Here is a 19,154-nt window from a genome sequence, read left to right as displayed (position 1 = left end):
AGGTAATCCTTTTTCCAACTCAGGCACAGTCATCCAGTGGATTTTGCTGTAGCAAGTGGTGAGATTGTCAAATCCTTTATCTGTATTTAAGAAACAGTTTGCTAATGTTATGACTATTTATAATTGTAGTTTTGGATGCTAAGATTTGGTAATAAGTAAGGAATAGGGGCATTACTCAACCCCTGTAAGACTCAGGAGAATGTTTCCCCATACAACATTGCATGGTTGCCCAGCTACATGATAGGGTTGTTGTTTTTTTCTTTTTTTCCCCCCAGTTTTGTCTGAGGCATCAGATTCTGCCAAAAGCAGGATGCTGGATTGATGGGCCACTGGTTTAACCTGGCATGACAAGCCCTATGTTTTTAAATATACAGTGTCAGCAGATCATACGGATCAGTCTAAAAGACAATGAACCTTAATGGCACAGTTAGTGCAGTTTTGTTAATAAATCCCCAGTTGTGCCTTTGGAAGTAGGAATTAATTTTCTTTCTGAGAGATCTTGACAAGAGCAGGAGAACTTTTGAATCCATTATTATTAGTAGTAGTAACAGTAATATTTAATTTGGATTTCACAAGTGACACTTGTATCTAAAGCCTGCTTCTTTTGGAAGATCTACTGTATTCTCCGGCAGAGTGGTAAGGGTGAGTGAAGAACCTAGTTTGCTGCAGAAGTGGTTTGCAAACAATGTCCTAAGCTTCATATGTGGTCATGAGTATTATGAAAACAAATCCATGTGCTCTAGCACAGAACACAAGCCTACTGCTTATCTGTGCCTGATGGTTGCTCTTCCCACTTTGGCACTCAAGCAGAGCAAAGAGTACCAAACACAACACTACTCATCCCAGGGCCCCATCGAGTGAAGGACACACTTGGAATTTGTCCTCAGCTCCCTCTCCCTAGGTTTAGATAAAGGAGTGAAATGCCTGTCACAGAAGTGTTGCCAGAGAGCCGAGACAATGAGAAAATGGCCTTGACATGGGAATTGTCAGGTACAAAGAGTTTCATGGAACGTCATCCTACGTTCTTCCTTCCATCCTCCTTGGCTACGTTCTTCCTTCCATCCTCCTTGGCTCCTTGGCTTCCTTCCATCCTCCTTCTTCCTTCCATCCTCCCCAGCTTCCTGGGGCAGATGGGTGGGGGGAAGAAGGGGAGAGACAGGAAGAAAGGAGATGCTCACTTCCTCCTTCTACAAATACCAAGTGGGGACTAGAAAGAGGAAATTTAGCCTCCTTCCTCCCATAGGTTATGTTGAAATGGCCTTCCCTGAAAGTAACTAGGAGGGAGATGTGGATGTTAAAATGGTTCATAAGCTGCAGATTTAGGGCTATAAATAGCCCCTGATCTGCAGGAGACTTCCATTGATGTGAGTTGCACATACAGGCTGAGGACAGCTTATTGCTCAAAGGTTTATTTCTATTCTCGCTCTCATTTCTTTCTTCTCAGAGAGGAAAAAAAATAGAGGGAATGTTGGACATAGCTTTTAGGAAGGAAATGGCATCTATCGTCTTTGCTCTTAGAGCCATTTACATCTTTCTGTTGAAGAAAGGAGTTAGTTATATTAGTATTTATTTAACATTTATATTGTGGTGGCACTGAGGGTATGTCTACGCAGCATTTTGGAGTGAGGAGGAAGAAGCCTCCGAGCCCAGGCTGACAGACTTGGGTTAGCGGTGCTTGTGCTAGTGCTCTAAAAATAGCTATATAGAAAGCGCTTTGAAGTTGTCTCAAGCTGGATCTCAGACTCTGAAGCCTAGGGCAGGGGCAGGAGCGGCGCCAGGGTTTTTGGCGCCCTAGGCGGGGGTCCTTCCGCGCTCCCGGTCTTTGGGGCACTTCGGCAGCGGGTCCCGGAGCGAGTGAAGGACCCGCCGCAGAATTGCCGCCGAAGACCTGGAGTGCGGAAGGACCCCCCGCCGCAGAATTACCAAGGGCGGCAAAATGCCCCCCCCCCCCAAATCCTGGTGCCCTAAGCGACCGCCTAGGTTGCCTAAATGGAAGTGCCGGCCCTGGGCAGGGGGCACTAGAAAGAGCTTATATCACACACTTCTGTCTCATGCTGTCTGTTTGCAGTGCACAAACTGAGAGATACAGATATAGACATAAATCACATTTTAAAAACTACATTGTTGTTGTTGAAGTTGCAAAATGAAGCACTTGAAAGTTAGGAAATACCAGCATTAAGGCTGCCTGTGCAACTTAATTTCACCTCCTTGTGTGTGTTATGATAGTTTTTTAATTATATAATTATATACAGTACTATTTTTCCATAGGACCCCGACTCATTAAGTGCACAGTGATCAGTGCTTACTGAATAGGTAGCCATTCAATATTTTTTTTATTTTTGTCATTTAATGTGTGGCCTCATGCCTTGTTTACTATACCCCAGCCAAATCCTGTCCTGAATGCAGAATTATTAATTTCTTCATGATCGTCTCTAGTGTGCTCATCACTGTAGTCTAGGGGTAGTCAATAGGTGGGCCGTGAGCCAAATCTAGACTCCCAGATGCTTTTGAACAGACCCCAAAATCTTTTTATTTATTTATTATTGTTATTGGTTTGGTTTTTTAAATTTTCTTCTCTGGTGTTTGGACCTTGGAAAAAAAATAATTGCCTACCCCTGCCATAGTCTCTGAGTGCTTCACAGACTTAGTGAATTTATCTCCACGTCTTCCCAATGAGTGGGAGTTTCACTCTGCCCATTTTACAGATGGGGAAAACTGAGACAGCGACCTGCCTTAGGACAGTAAATGGCAGAGACAGGTTAAGATTGAGGACTTGCTGATTCCCAGCCCTATGCTTATATCCTTAAGACCTTGCTGCCTTCCTGCTACAGTTGCTGAGCATCCATCACTGCAGGAGGAGGAAGCTGGAAGTTTGTGGCAGAGCTGGGAATTGAACTCAAATCTTCTTTGAGTCCCAAGCTAGAGCCTAACCACAGGACAATTCTTCCTCACTTCCGATTGCTGTCAGGGGGGTGAGTTTCCAGTACTCTGCCCCTCCAAAGAGCCTTCTGCTGAGGGTCGCTAGAGAAGAAGTCTGTACTGTCCCTCCCCTGTCCTTTATTTTTTGGGCTCTTCATCCCATAAATAAGTCCATATATGCTTTTGCTGCTGCTCCTAACTTTCTGAAGCAACAATATGAAATTGATGTGAATCTTGACTGTTTCACAGTTGCTCACAGTGTTCTTAATAGCAGGGCCGGCTTTAGGCCAATTTGCCCAACTCCCCGGAATCGGGCCTTGTGCCTTAGGCGCCTTTTTTTTTTACTTACCCGGCGGTAGTCCAGGGCTTCGGTGGCATTTTGGCAGCGGGGGGTCCTTCGGTGCCGCGGAAGACTCAGAGCGGACCCCCCGCCGCCACCGAAGCCCCAGACCGCCGCCGGGTATTCGAATTGGGCCCCGCAGTTAATAAAGCCGGCTCTGCTTAATAAAACTGTAAAACAGTAAAACTGAACAGAGTCTTGTTAATTGGCTTGGCACACCTATAAATAGTTTAGTCATTAGGGCAGGGGTAGGCAACCTGCGGCACGCGAGCTGATTTTCACTGGCACTCACACTGCCAGGGTCCTGGCCCACTGATCCGGGGGGCTCTGCATTTTAATTTAACTTTAAATGAAGCTTCTTAAACATTTTTAAAACCTTATTTACTTTACATACAACAATAGTTTAGTTATATATTATAGACTTATAGAAAGAGACCTTCTAAAAACATTAAAATGTATTACTGGCACGCAAAACCTTAAATTAGAGTGAGTAAATGAAGACTCGGCACACCACTTCTGAAAGGTTGCCGACCCCTGCATTAGGGTAATAACTGTCCTGTGATATGCATTTTGTGAAAGTAATGACATTTAACAACATGTGATCTCACAACAAAGTTCTCATATCAAATCTTTTCTAGAATTGGGAAGAAGACTCCATTTTGTGAGTGCAATTAATGGGTATGGAGATCAGGGTTGAATTCAGACAATCTACATACCATGCATCTGAAGAAGTGGGGTTTTTTATCCACAAAAGCTTATGCCCAAATAAATCTGTTAGTCTTGAAGGTGCCACCAGACGACTCATTGTTTTTGTGGATAAAGACTAACATGGTTACCCCTCTGATACATACTATAAGACCCCTTATAGCTCCACCCCTGTACTGTGACCTCACCTCCTACTTGAAATGGAGCTACACCTCTCCCCCCACCCCAATTTCCAGTCAGGGTTGGCCCAAAGCAATTAACCCAGCAGCCAGGGGGTCTTTGCATGACTGGGTGGCCAGGCATACAGTGGATCTTGGTGTTAAACACCCTGTTGAGATTCATGGGGGCAGTTAGTAATTATCAGAGCTAATTGTTTCAGGCTGTCCAAACTCAGACAGATATCGCTGTATTGGTTACGCTTGGGACACATTTTCAATCTTTTCTTCACAACCATGAGGGATAAAATCTTTTATTTTTATTATTAAAGCTGAGATTCTTATGTAATCCCATAGGCACAGGCCTATAGTGCCTATGGCTTAATCTGGCTCTGGTGCAGATTAGTAACCTATACATTAGCTATTTTCCATTTTACTCCATTTGTCTATGCAAGTTATAAATATAAATGTTAAAAAGAAGATATTTCCCCTCCCTGTATAGTATGTGTGTGTTTTATATTATTCTGAGCCTGACCCTACTCCCAATAGAATCAGTGGATGCAGCGCTGATTGTATGTTGATCAGTATTACAATGCCTTATGGATTTTGCCGCATGCAGTATTTTTACCCATCTTTACCAACTGTGACTAGGTCAGCAAGAGTAGTTTGGAATTATTTCAAAGAATGATTAGGAAGATTCACAGGTATATTAAATGTACTAGGAAATGTTAATATCCAGGAAAAAATAAGTGAATATTTTTTCTAAAATATTATTTTTAAAGAACCATAAGCAGATTGATTTGATTTGAAGAATCTGCAGAAGATGTGTTCAAAGACCAAGAATCCATAATAAATACTTTGTTTTACTAAAATTTGGATGGCTCCAGCCTGGCTTGTTTTGGCATGCCATTTGTTTAATATTGAAAAAACATATGAAATGACTATGGAATGCCTAATATGACCTCGTTACTTCAACAGGAAAGTCACAAGCTGTGTGTTTCATGTGTCATTTGATATACTAGTAGTTTTTGTTCTTTTTGGGGACTAATATAGAAAAATTGTTTCATGAATGTCAATTCTTTGGGTGTTTTTCTAGAAACCTGCAACAATACAATGGAAGCATTTTTGAGTGATTTTGGCTTTTCCTTAGATAATTACTTAAAAGGGCAATTGGCTATGGTATTTCAGGTTTATGCCCTAGGGATTATACAACTGAGATTGTTTTAGGGACTATTGAGCTATCCTCTCACTAATTCTAGAAGGTGATTGTTTTTGTAGGATTTTCCATTCCAGCCTTGTCAGCGCACTCACCGAAATGGACTTTGATTACATTCATTTCACCACTTGGACCATAAAAATGCATCTTTGTGGTGTATCATGTAGAAAAAGAGCTATAAAAAATAAGTGGAAGAGAGTAAAAAACAGTTGAGAGAGCTATTCATTTATATGTCAATCTCTTTAAATGAGTGTTGATGGGCAAGTAGTTCTGTAGCCTTTTGTAGTGCTGATGAAATGTAAATAATACCGCAAACAGCATGTCTGTAAAAGTCAACAAATGTCTACACACAAACTGCAGATCATAAATTCCTTTGTGTTAAAAATTCCCTACTTTTATATTGGAATATTTTTGTTTTCAAATCTTTTTCCTCAGATGTGACCAAATTGTATGTATCCTGGCTGTAATTTCTCTTAAATTCTTGCTGTGTACTTTATTGTCCTGTTCAGCTGTATATTAATGTTGAAGGCCATCATGAGAGTAGACTAGTGCTATCCCATCTCTTGTCCATATTCTCCCTTCACATACATGCACAGTGGTACAGTAGTTGGGCCGGGGCAGGGGGAACGTACTACCCTGTTTTATCTGCATTTTCTAGTGAAATGCACAAATGACAAAATCCTGATAATTGCAAAATCCTAAACACTAAAATCCCTAAATTCACGGTCAGATTCCTTCATTGGTATTTTAAATGTGCTTTTCATTATCCCAGTGACATGTCACGCATAACTTCCCATAGAAGTTCACATTGCAGACTGCTTTTTCCTTTGGTGAGTATGGTATTTAGCCATTTTTGCCTGGCAGTTTGTACCATTTTTGAGGGGGAGCAGGAAATGCTACACAAATGTTTTAACCGCCATTTATTGTCCTCTTGCTGCTGCTTCAGTTCCTAGATGGCATTGTAACTACATTTTGCATTTTCCAGTAATCGAACACCATCTTCAGTACCTTGCCTGAGAATCTTCCTGGGATTTCAAATTTGTGCTGTAGAAATTTAAGATGAACATTTGGTGGGGTTTTGGAGTGGAGATGTATTTTTATTTGGACATTTGATCAGATCAGAGGGAATGTGTGTGTGTTAGTTATTTTTAGTGCCTATAATAAGCTAAGAACTGTAAAAACAGAAAGGAAAGCACAGTGCCTGCCCTGAAGAGCTAACATTTTAAGAAAGACAAAGCAGATCAAAAGATGGAGGCAGGGGAAAGGGAGCAATAAACAATTTAAGGTGATCAGGTGGTAATTGGCTATGTCCAGATAATGTGAAGTTTTAATGACACAGTGGAGTATTTTTTTTAACTATATGAAGATACAGACTGTGCGTTTCCCATCTAGATCCTGATGCTTCTGTGGTTCATTTGACATGTCACTGGTTTTAAAATTATGTGTCATAATACTGTAGCTGAGGTGAATGGGAGACAAAAGGGTGGGTAGAGAAAAAGAATTTTTAGCTCTTTCCATACCTCAAATACAGAGGGAAGTACATAGGCTCCCTTTTTAGTTTGGTATAGTGAAGACAGGCTTTGCACTATTGAAAATAACAAAATTATGTCATTAGCAGAGCTATTCTTGTACAGGAGTTTGAGTTAAGTTTGGGGAAAAGACACGAGTAGATCCGTAGTTAAGTGATAAAGGATAAACAATTATTTCAAAATATGTAAAATGGCAGATTATACTATTGCATTCTATTAGGCATTCTTGTGTGGTTTTATGTTTCCTATAGTTCATGGTCTTCATTTTGCCACTAAAAGCCTATTGAAGTCAATAGAAGTCTGTCTTTACGTGACTTCATCAGACTTTGGATCATGCTCATAAACTGCTGTGGTCATTAAATTATTTGCTAAAATTCAGCCCAGGACCTACCAGGTATCAGCACTCATCCAACCTACTTATCACAGGCACAATGGTGACTTCCTGTTTCCAAGCTCAGTGGCTCCATCCAGATTGACATGCCATCTGTCCTTGTGTGATTTTCAGTAATCCTTAAATATATTTAAACTTGCCTATCTGCAGATCTAATAATGTTAATAATACTTTCAGAGAGCAGTTCACAAAGCACAATGCAAACAATGTGTTTAGAGCACTGTGCAAATAATAAGTCATAAACTAATGTTTATCTCACCTCTTTGTGACAGGGAAGCAGGTATCCTCTATCCACATTTTTACTAATGGGGGAGTTGAGGCAGAGGCATGAAGTAATTTACTCCAGGTCACAAAGGAGTTAGAACTCAAGAGTTGGTCTCTCCCAGGTTTGTTCTTATTGTTTTAGATCAATGGTTCTCAAACTTACTTGATCGCTTTCCCCCTTCTTTGTATCTGTAGTAGTTTACACCCCCCCCATACAAGTAGATATACTGATTTAAAAAATCAACATGAAACTTTCACTAAATATTAAAAACTGTGAAGCATTGATTCAAACATAGCCAACGATCCATTGTAATAAGAGTAAAAGTAAAACTGATTGTGATCGATGCTTACAATTAAATGTGCTCACCATGTCATAGCAAATGGATTACCGGTAATTTACAGATGACCAGCTTTGTATAATGCTATGCAAGTTTAACAGAAATCTGTCAAAATGCACAGCGCCAACTAGAGTCAAATGTACAGCACCGTCTGAGCACCTGATATGTCTGGAGGAGTCAGCTACGTTAGTTATTGATTGCGATGGACAAAATGTATGCAGTACTTTTATTTTTTCTAAAGCTTCTCACGCCTCCCCAGAATACATATTGTGCCCCCCAGTTTGGGAACCTCTGTTCTAGATCACATGATCTCTCGAAGTTATGATATACAGTGGTCACCATTAAAAAGTTGATATCTGCCCCAGTAATCTCAGAGTGGTAACTAACCTGTTGCCTTTTTCCCCCTATACTGGGGTACCCGTGTACTGCATTTGCAAAAATCACCTTTTCAGTGGTGAACACTGCCATTTAAACACATTCAGTCCAGACTTGAGAGGATAATGGATCTTAAATTATGATAGATCTCCCAGCTTTGTGGCTCCTTTTACTAAGCTTTCTTGCTCCAGTCTTGTGAGCTAGTGGCATATTGAAACTTACAAGAACCCTGTGCTTATCATTACCCTTCGGACAGGCAAGAGCAGAGCTGGTTGGAAGAATAAAAGGGTATTGTGTGTGGCTTCTGTAGGCTTGAGTCACATGCTTGTGCCTATGTAATCAAATTAGAAACCATGGCTTCTGAACTAAGATATCCTAAGTGATCCTCTGACACTAATTCTTTTACAGGAAGAATTCTGCTTTCCTTGGGTCCCTGGCTGAGAAAAAGTGAGGGGACTATTCTGAGCCATTTCAGTTATTATAGTAAAATATGTTGGCCTTGCCTACTCTGTTGGATTGATTGGGTGCTTTACCATTAAATGCACTTGTTTCTCTTGAATGGGAGAATTCAATACTTACTAAATTAGATCAATATAAAAATTTATGAACAATGCAGGCCTTGTCAGAGAACTCTTTTAGTTGTGCTCATGTAATTCTCCCTGGGAGTTACAGCCTAAGGGCTCAAATCAGTATTTAGTGCACACTAAAAGATTCATGATGTCTGATTATACAGACTTAATTGTCATAAACTGCTGGGTCTTTAATATGTTTTCTAATTTTGTGTCATTAAAATGCGGCCCACCTTGAGCTTTAAGTGTCTGATTTCAGTCTGTGTCAGTAACGCTGCCTTGTCTGTCATTGTTCACCAAGGAGAAAGCCGTATATCCCACTTGACTGCCTCCATTCTCTTCCCTCTGCTTCCCCAGTTTTCATATCCTGTAACTACTAGGTACCACAAAATTACAACTATAACTTCCTTTGCAAATAAATTGTTTTTTTATTTATTGAAAATCGGTTTCTCTTAAAGGGACACTGTAAAAATTAAAATAACTTATCTTCTTATCACTAATAACTTGGATTATTTAAACTGAAAATTCTAAAAATTAAATGTTCTTTTCACCATTTATCCTTTTGTTCATTTTAGCTTATCACTCAGCTGCTTGTTATTAATTTGAATTACAGTAGCTTCTAGAGACCCCAACTCCACTCTGCCAGGTGCTATACAAGCAGAGCATGAAAGACAGTCTCTGCCCAAAAGATATGGTTGCCAGGTGTCTGGTTTTCTACCAGAACACCTGGTCAAAAGGGACCCTGGCAGCTCCAATGAGCATTGCTGACAGGGCTGTTAAAAGTCCGGTCGGCAGCACACCTGGACTAAGGAAGGCTCCCTGCCTGCCCTGGCTCCGCGCAGCTCCTGGAAGCAGCTGGCGTGTCCCTGCAACCCCTAGGCACAGGGGTGATCAGGGAAGCTCCACAGGCCCCCGCCCCGAGCGCCAGCTCCGCAGCTCCCATAGGCCAGGAACCACGGCCAATGGGAGCTGTGGGATTATTGCCTCTGGATGCAGGCAGCGTGCACCGCGCAGAGCTGCCTGATCGCCCCTCTGCCTAGAAGCCGGACATGGCAGCCGCTTCCAAGAGCCGCGCAGAGCCAGGGCAGGTAGGGAGCCTGCCTTAGCCCTGCTGTTCTGCCAACCGGGAGCCGCCTGAGATAAGCGCCACCCAGCCAGAGCCCAACCCCCCTGCCTCAGATCGGAACTCCCTCCTGTACCCAAACTCCTTCCCAGAGCCTGCACCCCACACTGCACCCACACCCCGTCCCGTACCCCTACCCCAGCCCTGAGTCCCTTCCAGCACCCCAAATCCCTCATCCCCAGCCCTACCTCAGAATCCGCACCCCCTCCCACACCCCAGCCCCCTGCTCCTGCACCCCAAACCCCTCATCTCCAGCCTCACTCCAGAGCCTTCACCCTCTCCTGTACCCCTACTCCCTACCCCAGCCCTGAGCCCCCTCCCAGCCCCCAAACCCCTCATTCCCAGCCCCACCCCAGAGCCCACACCTCCAGCTGGAGCCTGCACCCTCTCCCACACCCCAATGCCCTGCCCCAGCCCTAAGCCTCCTCTCACACTCCAAACCCCTTGGCCCCAGCCCGGAGCCCCCTCCTGCACCTCTTTCCACACCCCAACCCCCTGCCACAGCCCAGTGAAAGTGAGAAAGGGTGGGGGGGAGCGAGCAACGGAGGGGGGGGGCTGGAGTGAGGGCAGGGGAGGGGCCTCGGGTGGGGGCAGAGAAAGGGTGTTTGGTTTTGTGCAATTAGAAAGTTGGCAACCCTACCAAAAGAGCATAGTCTAACTGAGAAAAGATGGTCATGTATATGTAACAAACAGTAATAAGGAAAGGGAGGACAAGGGAAACAGTAATAAGAACATGCATTTATACTGGCCATTTTCACCTTGATGAATGATGATTTCTGTTGCATTAATATCTAGGCCTCAATGTGGATCAGGACATGTTTTAAACTTAGAATGAAAAAACTGTCCTATACCACCATTCAGACAAAATTAAAATTTGGAGGCTAAACCATTAGTTAGACCTTGTTCCTTTTAAATTTGAGAGGTGTAGATTTAAGGTTGGAGACACAGTCCAGAAACCTCTAGCATTGAAACAGGGCATAAAATTCAGTCAGAGTAAGTTTAGTCTGTGATTGACTAAATGCCTAAAATGTTAAATGTTTTGTTTGTGATGTCTTTCCTCTGTCCATAGAGTACTTGAGCATTTGGGAACTCCCCTCGCTGACTGTCCCTTTTTTCCTAACCAGAATTTTAATGTGTCAATTGTGGCTTAGACCCTTATACATCCTGTGTTTGCAGAACTGCCAATAAGCTGGGAGATGGGGAGATGACACCGTAATTTTTGATGGGAGCAAAATAGAGGTTAGCAGGTTTTTCGTCAAAATCATGAGTGTTTCAGCTTCCTCTTTCCACATCCCTTGCTTCCAGTACAGCAGTTTTTAAAGATATAAATCAGTTGTTGAGATCAAGAGGAAAGTTGATTCCTGCCATAGACTATGACAGATACAGAGGCTCCTCAGGTTATGCAAGACCCAACTTACGCAAATTTGCACTTATGGAAAAAGTTCCATAAGCCAGAAATAGGATTTTTGAGTTGCGGAAATTGTTGTACAACTTATGGGTACGTTTCCGACTTACGCAAAATTTGAGTTACTCAAGGCTTTCTGGAACTGAACGATTGCGTAAGTTGGGGGTGTCCGTAGAAGCTGCTTGTTTTCAGTGACCATGCTATCAAATTAGTTGGGAAATTGTAAATTGTTAGGTCACTACTGGCATACTACAGTAAGAGGAAACAATGTGAGGTAAATGCAGACTCAGATTATGAATATGTATGTAAGCCCTAGTAGCTGTTTAACCTTGTGCTAGTCTTGTTTGGCTGGATAATGTCATATTGTCTGGCATGGTACTTGAGTATTTTGAGATTTTTCCTTCCTTTTTGTATACCATTGGCTTTGTACGATATTGAGTACTAAGAAAGCTAAATTTAAAAGGAAATGGGATTTCTTTGGTTAAAGAAAGTCCAAAATCTAAGTTTTATAAACATAATAATAAACATAATGTTTTACAAAATAATATATAATAAGCATAAGGTTTTACAAAACCTAATATTAATAGAAATGTTTTTACAATGATCATAAAATTGCAGCATTGTGATAAAGAAAAATTGACTAAGAAATAAACATGAAACTATTGTCCACAATGAATTACATGAAAAAAACAAATAGCATAAATGGTGAAATATGTAATATGCTTTCAGTATTGATACTCTTAGATGATGTTAACACAGGTAAGGAAGCCTGGGGAGTTTAAATGTGATTTTTAAATGAACAGTGTCCTTTTATACTGCCACTCAGCGTGTGAGCATTGTTGGCGTGTTATTTAATTAGGACCACAGCTGGTAGTCATACAAAGGGGAGAGGTGTTTACTTGACTGTGAGATACTGGTTTTACAAAACTTAGAGAATTATAGCTATTATTGACCTGTGGAGAGAAGGCAGTGCTTTGGAGGAGAGTGTGTGTTAAATAGTTCTGTGAAACAGATGCACTTTATTGTACTCTATAGTAGAGCTGGTCAAAAAACTGAAAAGACTATTTTTTCAAAAAACAAACGCACACCACTTTTTTGTGAAGTATGTATGGTGTTAATTTGTGTATTACTTGAGAGCTAATTATAAGAGCCAGTAACATATTAAGGAGAACAAAGATAAGAAATGTATGACCATTGCTAATAGCAAGAGTGTCTAGTGTGCATAGTGTAGAAAATATAACCTAATGCTTGAAAAATCAACTTTCCTATGTCCCACTGGGAAGTAAGAAGCTTTCCATGGTGCATGAAGGGGCACAATTTCTACAGCATAATTGGGCGTGTGTGTGTGTGTGTAATAATGTATGTGTGAATATATACATTATTAAGGTTATTATTCACACATACATTGTTAAGGTTACAAAGTATTGGGATTCCCTCTGAGATTTTTTCCGCTTGTCTTATCCAGAACATCTTGCCCAGTTCTGGGAGAATACTTTATCCAGTTCTCTGGACTCCAAGAAATCAGTTCAGCTGGACTCTTTACTGAGGTTTCTTTATTGGCATACAATCAAACTACACTTGAGTTGATCAGGCTCAAGTGTAGGGGATGGGTTCAGAGTACACATCTAACGTACGTAATCATGAGTCAGTTTATATACACACTTATACTTAATACTATTGGTTAACGACTTTTATGGTAGGGCTACTAATTTTTTAAACCAATCCCTGTACAGATCATGAACTGTCCATGAGCTGCAAAGTGTCCTAGTAAACAAAACTGCACTTGCAAGCTTATCATACATTATTCTTACTATTTCTTTATCGACTAATGACATGTTATTTACAAGGCCACTTGTGAATTTATGACTTGTCCATTGTTAACCTCTGTTTCCTTACTACTGTTTTCTTTCATTGTTCATGCAAGGCCTACACAGTCAAACATTCAAAGTTAGGAAATGGCAGAATTTAGGTTGTCTGTGCAACCTTATTTAAACCTCCTAGTGCATATGCATTATGTGCATTGTTTAATTACATGATCACATACCAGAGTAACTGATAGCAATAGTAGGTTGTCATCCTCTATGGAGACCAGCACTAGAGGGTGATGGGATACTCTGCCAGTGGATACCACAGATATTTTCTGACAGCAGAGGAATGGTAAGACTAAGGAATCTTAGATTCTATTCTAGGCTCTGGAACAGAATATACTCTAGTTGACACAGCCTCTTCTTCCCATTCCCCACAAGCATGACTCCTTTCTGCCCCACCCCCTTTCACTTGTCCAAGTCTTGTCTCTTCCCCACCACTGGTTCCTTGTCCCAGTCCCATTCTCCTCACCTAACTAGGCTCAGTGTGTACGCCTCAGGCTTCCGATCCCAGTTCTAATCTCCTTGTCCATCAATTCCTTGTCTCACTTCTCCATACTTCCAGTCTTCTTGTCCAACCTTTTCCAGTCCCACCCCACCCCCCAGCTACTTGCCGCCAATCTCATTGCCCAGCCAGTCCCATTCTGCCCCTCCCCCCCCCACACCTGCAGCTCCTCTACAGATCTGTCTCACTGGCATTAATATGTGGGGAAAGATATATTTTCAGTTTTATTTTTTAAAGTAAAAATTGATGTTCATTCCTCTTAGATTGCCCATTTTATCACAATTTTCCTGGCTGATCATAAACTTGCATATGCCATCAGCTAAGTATGGGATATGCCTTGTGTTCCATCTCTCATCTAGCTTTTGGTTCAGTTTCTATTGTTCTTTCCCATTCTGGATGGCTTTCTCCATTCTTCGGTTTAGTTGTTAGTAGCATGTTCTCTGATATCTGGGTGTACTGCATTTTAATTTCCAATATTTTTAATTGAGGAATTACATATTTACACAAAGGGGGGAAAATACAAAGAGCCCTTAACACTAATACACAGCAGACATACCGTGAAGATTGAAAAGCATCTAAAGAGTATTGGAATTCACATTTTTAAATTGTAAAATATCTCTGGGACCCACCAGACTGTACGGACTGTAAGGACAGGATTTTGCCTTTAGTATGATTGCTTAACCCAGATAATTTATCTAGGAAAGAAATGCAGATCTAGTCCTTCCATTACAACTTCAGTAAATCTTTGTTGTTTAAACTCACTAGCATGAGACCCGGGAAAAAATTATCTCAACCAACTGAAAAATGGTAACTCTGTATGTGGAATTTGTATTAGTCTCAAAGTAACATTTTGAACCCTTGCATGCCATATTCCCATTGTTCTTTGTAGGAAGGTTACACAGGCTTTTATGTCTGAGAGCATTCAAATGGTTAAAGGACACTGCACCTTCTTTTATAGTACAAGTCTCTGAGCTAGTATAAAAAAGTGTAAAAAAGCTAATGGACGCAGGCTTCCAATTAAATTACACTGCATTATTTTTACCCTTGTTATGTGTGTTCTCTCTCTTAATACAATATATGCTCCTCCTCAGGAGTGTTCCAGGAAAAGCATTCAGCTGCATGTGGATTATTTTATCCCATTTTGTGATTTAAAAGTTCTCAAGTGTGAAATTCACACTAGTTGTGAACACTGATGCCTCCTAGTAGTTTACAGTAGGGTACATTTGGTAGACAAGTTTAACCTGGATACATTTTTATTGTCTTACAGCTCCATTTAGCAGCCCTGGCATCACTAAAGGGAGATATAGTGGAGCTTAATAAACGTCTGCAGCAAACAGAAAGGGAGCGGGACCTGCTGGAAAAAAAATTGGCAAAGGCGCAGGTGAGTGATGGTTCAAGATCCTGGAAATGGTCTGGGTTGTTTTCTTCAAACAGAGGAAGAAAAATTAAAGATAACATGCACTGTAACACTGACATCAGTGGGGGAAAAGTTTTAAGAAAGCATAACAAATATTTTTGCCAAAGATGTTAAATTTTTACGTTTTGATGGTACGTATTTAAAAAAAGTCAAGAAATAATTTCATTAAATTTGGTTTAGTTTGAAGCCAGAATAAACAACCAATTGTAATAGGGAACATTTTAAAATATATTGTTTCAGGAAATATAAATTACTGAAAGGCCAAGTTGGCTTAGATGATTGAATATAAAGTCTTTAACTTTTAGATCAAGTTCAAATCCAGTTCAGATTAGTAGTGCTCAGAAGTCATTGCTACTTGATAGCTACTCAGGGGTCTGTGAGAAATTATATGGTGATCTCAGTCCAGTTTCTAGAGGGCAGGTGTCCATATAACTACAATCAACGTCACAACTGATGTTCAGTAGAGAAGCTAAGAACTGAATCAGGGTGCCCTCTGACCCTTAGAAATGGTCCTTTCATGTCAGAATAAAACAGGTAGGAAGGCAAATGTGGAAAACTCGTACTGTTTTCTATATTGTAGTCTTCTTTAGACACAGAACCTTTCTTTTCAAATGCAGTCACTCTGGCACCTTTCACATTTCTAAACTGACTCAAAATATAAAAATATGGTCATGTATTCATAGAGTTTAAGGCCAGAAGGGACCATTAAATCATCTAACCAGACTGATATATCACAAGTCATTTAAGTTTCAGCCACTTACCCCCTATACTGAGTCTGTTTGGCTAAACCATATCTTCCAGAAAAGCATCCACTCTTGATCCAAAGAAATCAAGAGAATGAGAATGCACCACTTTCCTTAGTAATTTGTTGTAATGGTCAGTGACCCTACTATTAAAAATGTGTGCCAATTTCTAACTTAAATTTGTCTGACTTCAACTCAAAGCCATTGATACTTGTTATGCCTTTCTCTTCTAGAATTACACAGTATTTTCCCCCTGTGAAGGTACTAAACACTGCAATCAAGTCACTTCTCTATCTTCTTTTTGAAAAACTAAATTGGTTGAGCTCTCTCACTGTAAGGCATTTTCTCCAGCCCTCAAATCACATGTGTGGCTCTTTTCTGTACCTTCTCCAGTTTTTCAACATCCTTTTTAAAATATGGACACCAGAACTGCACACAGTATTCCAGTACCTGTCTCACCCATGTCATAGATAGAGGTAAAATCACCTGCCTACTCCCCTGTTTATATTTCCCAAGATTGCATTAGCCTTTTTTTTTTTGCCACAGCATCGCATTGGGAGTTCATATTGAGTTGTTAGTCTACTATACCCCTAAATCCATTTCAGAGTCATTGCTTTACAAGGTGCAGTCACCTATTCTGTAGATATGGCATACGTTCCTTGTTCATAGGTATGTAACTTTACATGTGACTGTATTAAAATACATTTTGTTTGAATGGGCCTTGCTTACCAAATGATCCAGATTGCTCTGTATGACTGCCTGTTGTCCTTATTGTTTATCAGTCTGCCAATCTTTGGGTCATCCACTAATCCTTCGAAAACATTTGCTTATTTTTTAAAAATGTTTACGATGACAATTCTGGACATTCTTGTTATCCAGATAAATGTTTACATCTTTTTTTTTTTTAATCCTGCTAAGCTCTTGGACTCAATGGTATTTTGTGGTTATGAGTTCTGCAAGCTAATTGTGTGTTTTGTGTTTCCAAATCTCCATTGCTCCTAGAAAAAGTAAGGTTGAGGTCAGGAATTAACTGCACAACATCAGACAATTCTGTGTGAGACTAACTTCCATGGCCCTTTTACTCAGTAAAACACTGGCCGGCAATTTATTGCCCTTCTCGCTCAGATGATGAGAAGCTCCAGGATGAGGTGCTGCTGACAGATAGTACTAAGTCACGTGCTTTTCTCCACAAAAGCTGTCCCAGAACTGTTCCAGCAAATGTGCAGTGTTCCTTGAGCAGCCCTGGGAGCAGGACAGTTCCTCACAACACATTTGTTAATCAGAGGTCTGACACTGACTTACAAGTGTCAAGAGCACTCCATAGGTCTGCTTTAGGAAAGCAGACTTTGAATGGGTCAGCAGTACAATGTGGCAGCTATACTCTCCCTGTAGTCTTCAAGAAATCACATTGAATCTGCATGGCTGCACAAGCTGAAGAAGGTAATAGCTGAGTGGCTTCACAGCTCAACTCCTTACCTTGGTTCATACTGTCAGACATTGGGGCCAGCATGGTACGGTACACATTGTGTATGTTGGCACTTTTGTTCCAGTCCCGTTTTCCCCTCTGAACAAATTTTGCCACAGTTCTTGAAAAGTATTGAGAACACGGACAGGATGATGATAGTGGTGTATGAAATTTTTAGTCACATCAGCATGTACATGTATATCATCTTCTGAAAACACTGCATGTGCAGAATTCTTCTCCAGAGTGTTCTACATTATACAGAGTTGTCTTGACACATAACATATCTGTTTACTTATATTTTGACTTTACTTCAGTTATGCAAGGCTTGGGAGGGGTGGCCATCAGAAACAGATTGGAAAGACAGAGAGCTCAGCTCCCTGGCATATTTGTCAGCTATATTAGTGGCTATAATGCCACTAATGTTTGTTTGCGCTTTCTCTCTCCAGTTTTTCCTCCACTTGTAGTTACTTATTTTGTTTTTTTACTCTGGCACTGTAAGTCATTATACTCTAAAATACCTGAGAGTTTGGGACCTGGCTATATTCTCTCTATCTGCGTGCTGATGCTGCTTCCACCAATACTAGTTTGAATTACTTTCTCATTACCATTTGATCTGACTGACTGTGTACAGTAGATCCTTAAATGGAGGCATACATAAATTCTCATCTCCTGTAGTTTTTTTAAAAGTATTATTTACATTAGCAAGTGGTGAGCCACAGAGAGACTAGAGGATACATTTGCTAGCAGCTGCTGCATATTCCTTTTTCACCATCAGTGATTTGATTTCTTGTGTATATTATTGCTGTGTATATAACTGTAGGAAATTGGGGCACCAGTGCTGGGCATGCCCACTGAAATCACCACACACTAGTGGGGGACTCTGGAGTTCTGGTGGTTGCACACTGGTTAGAGCCAGTTGCCTAAACTGCACCTTCCTGTGTCTTAAATCTATGGATCCTGTTGGGATTAACCTATACTTTCTCACCACTCTGGGGTTAGCAAAAGTCCTTTGGTTGGTGTACAGTGTATAGTTCGTCCCCAAGTCCTCCCACTCTAAAAACCAGCTCGCCTTTGTGCCATAGTGGAAGCAGCCGCAACTAGTGCCAGACATATTTTTATGCTTTGGTTTCAGGAGAGACGACAGGATCAGGCCTTTCACCCGCTATATACTCCTGTTGGCATCTCCTCTGACATATCACTCTGAATAACTTCCTGCAAATCTGCAAACTGCTGCAAGAACAAACTAAAATTAAAACCACTCTCCTCCCATATCTATAAAACGACTTCCTGTCTCCCTCAAGCGCAACCCACTATGTGTCATTCAAAGATGTATGAAGGTCCACTTCTGGTTTTGATATAAACCAAACTATAATCCATAGGTAGTGTATGGAGCTTAAGTAAAACACGGTGTGAGAAGATAGTTGTCTCATTGGGATTCAAATTAATTTGAAGCTTTAAGCAAAGGTAAAAGGGGATAAAAAGCCACACGGGTCAGAACTGAAGAAAAAGTTTGTTGGGACCAGTGCAAACAGGAACAGCCAATATTCATGAAGCTCTACTTTCGTTTTAACTGCTGGATCAGGCAAAAACTGAAGGTGAGGGAACACAGTAAAATACAGACCATGTACAGTTGTTTTTTGTATAAATGTTTCTTTTTCCAAAGTTTGTTCAAGGTGGTCCTCCTCCTGAGTAGGACTATTCAGGGAATACATTCCTAAAGGACTACATTACCAAGATGCATCATACTACTCAGAATTTGTCAATGTTGTTACTCTTTCTTTAAAACAAACAAACAAAAACAGTGGACTTAATGCTAAAATGACCTTGGAA

The 19,154-nt window shown here is 40.8% G+C and overlaps 1 protein-coding gene across 8 annotated transcripts in view; it reads left to right on the top strand.

The window, feature by feature from the left end:
• The window catches only part of MCC (MCC regulator of WNT signaling pathway), a 321,225-nt gene that overhangs the window by 202,146 nt on the left and 99,925 nt on the right, over positions 1 to 19,154 (top strand). For all 8 annotated transcript variants that reach the window (XM_045022358.1, XM_045022361.1, XM_045022365.1 and 5 more), the window contains one exon: positions 14,967 to 15,080. In XM_045022358.1, coding sequence (XP_044878293.1) covers positions 14,967 to 15,080 — 114 coding nt within the window. The remainder of the gene's footprint in view (positions 1 to 14,966; positions 15,081 to 19,154) is intronic.

This window comes from Mauremys mutica, chromosome 6 (genome assembly GCF_020497125.1).
Source record: "Mauremys mutica isolate MM-2020 ecotype Southern chromosome 6, ASM2049712v1, whole genome shotgun sequence".
In the NCBI taxonomy this organism is placed as follows: Eukaryota; Metazoa; Chordata; order Testudines; family Geoemydidae; genus Mauremys; species Mauremys mutica.
The sequence above is the reverse complement of the archived record's forward strand: the minus strand, read 5'-3'. Positions and strand labels throughout refer to the sequence as shown.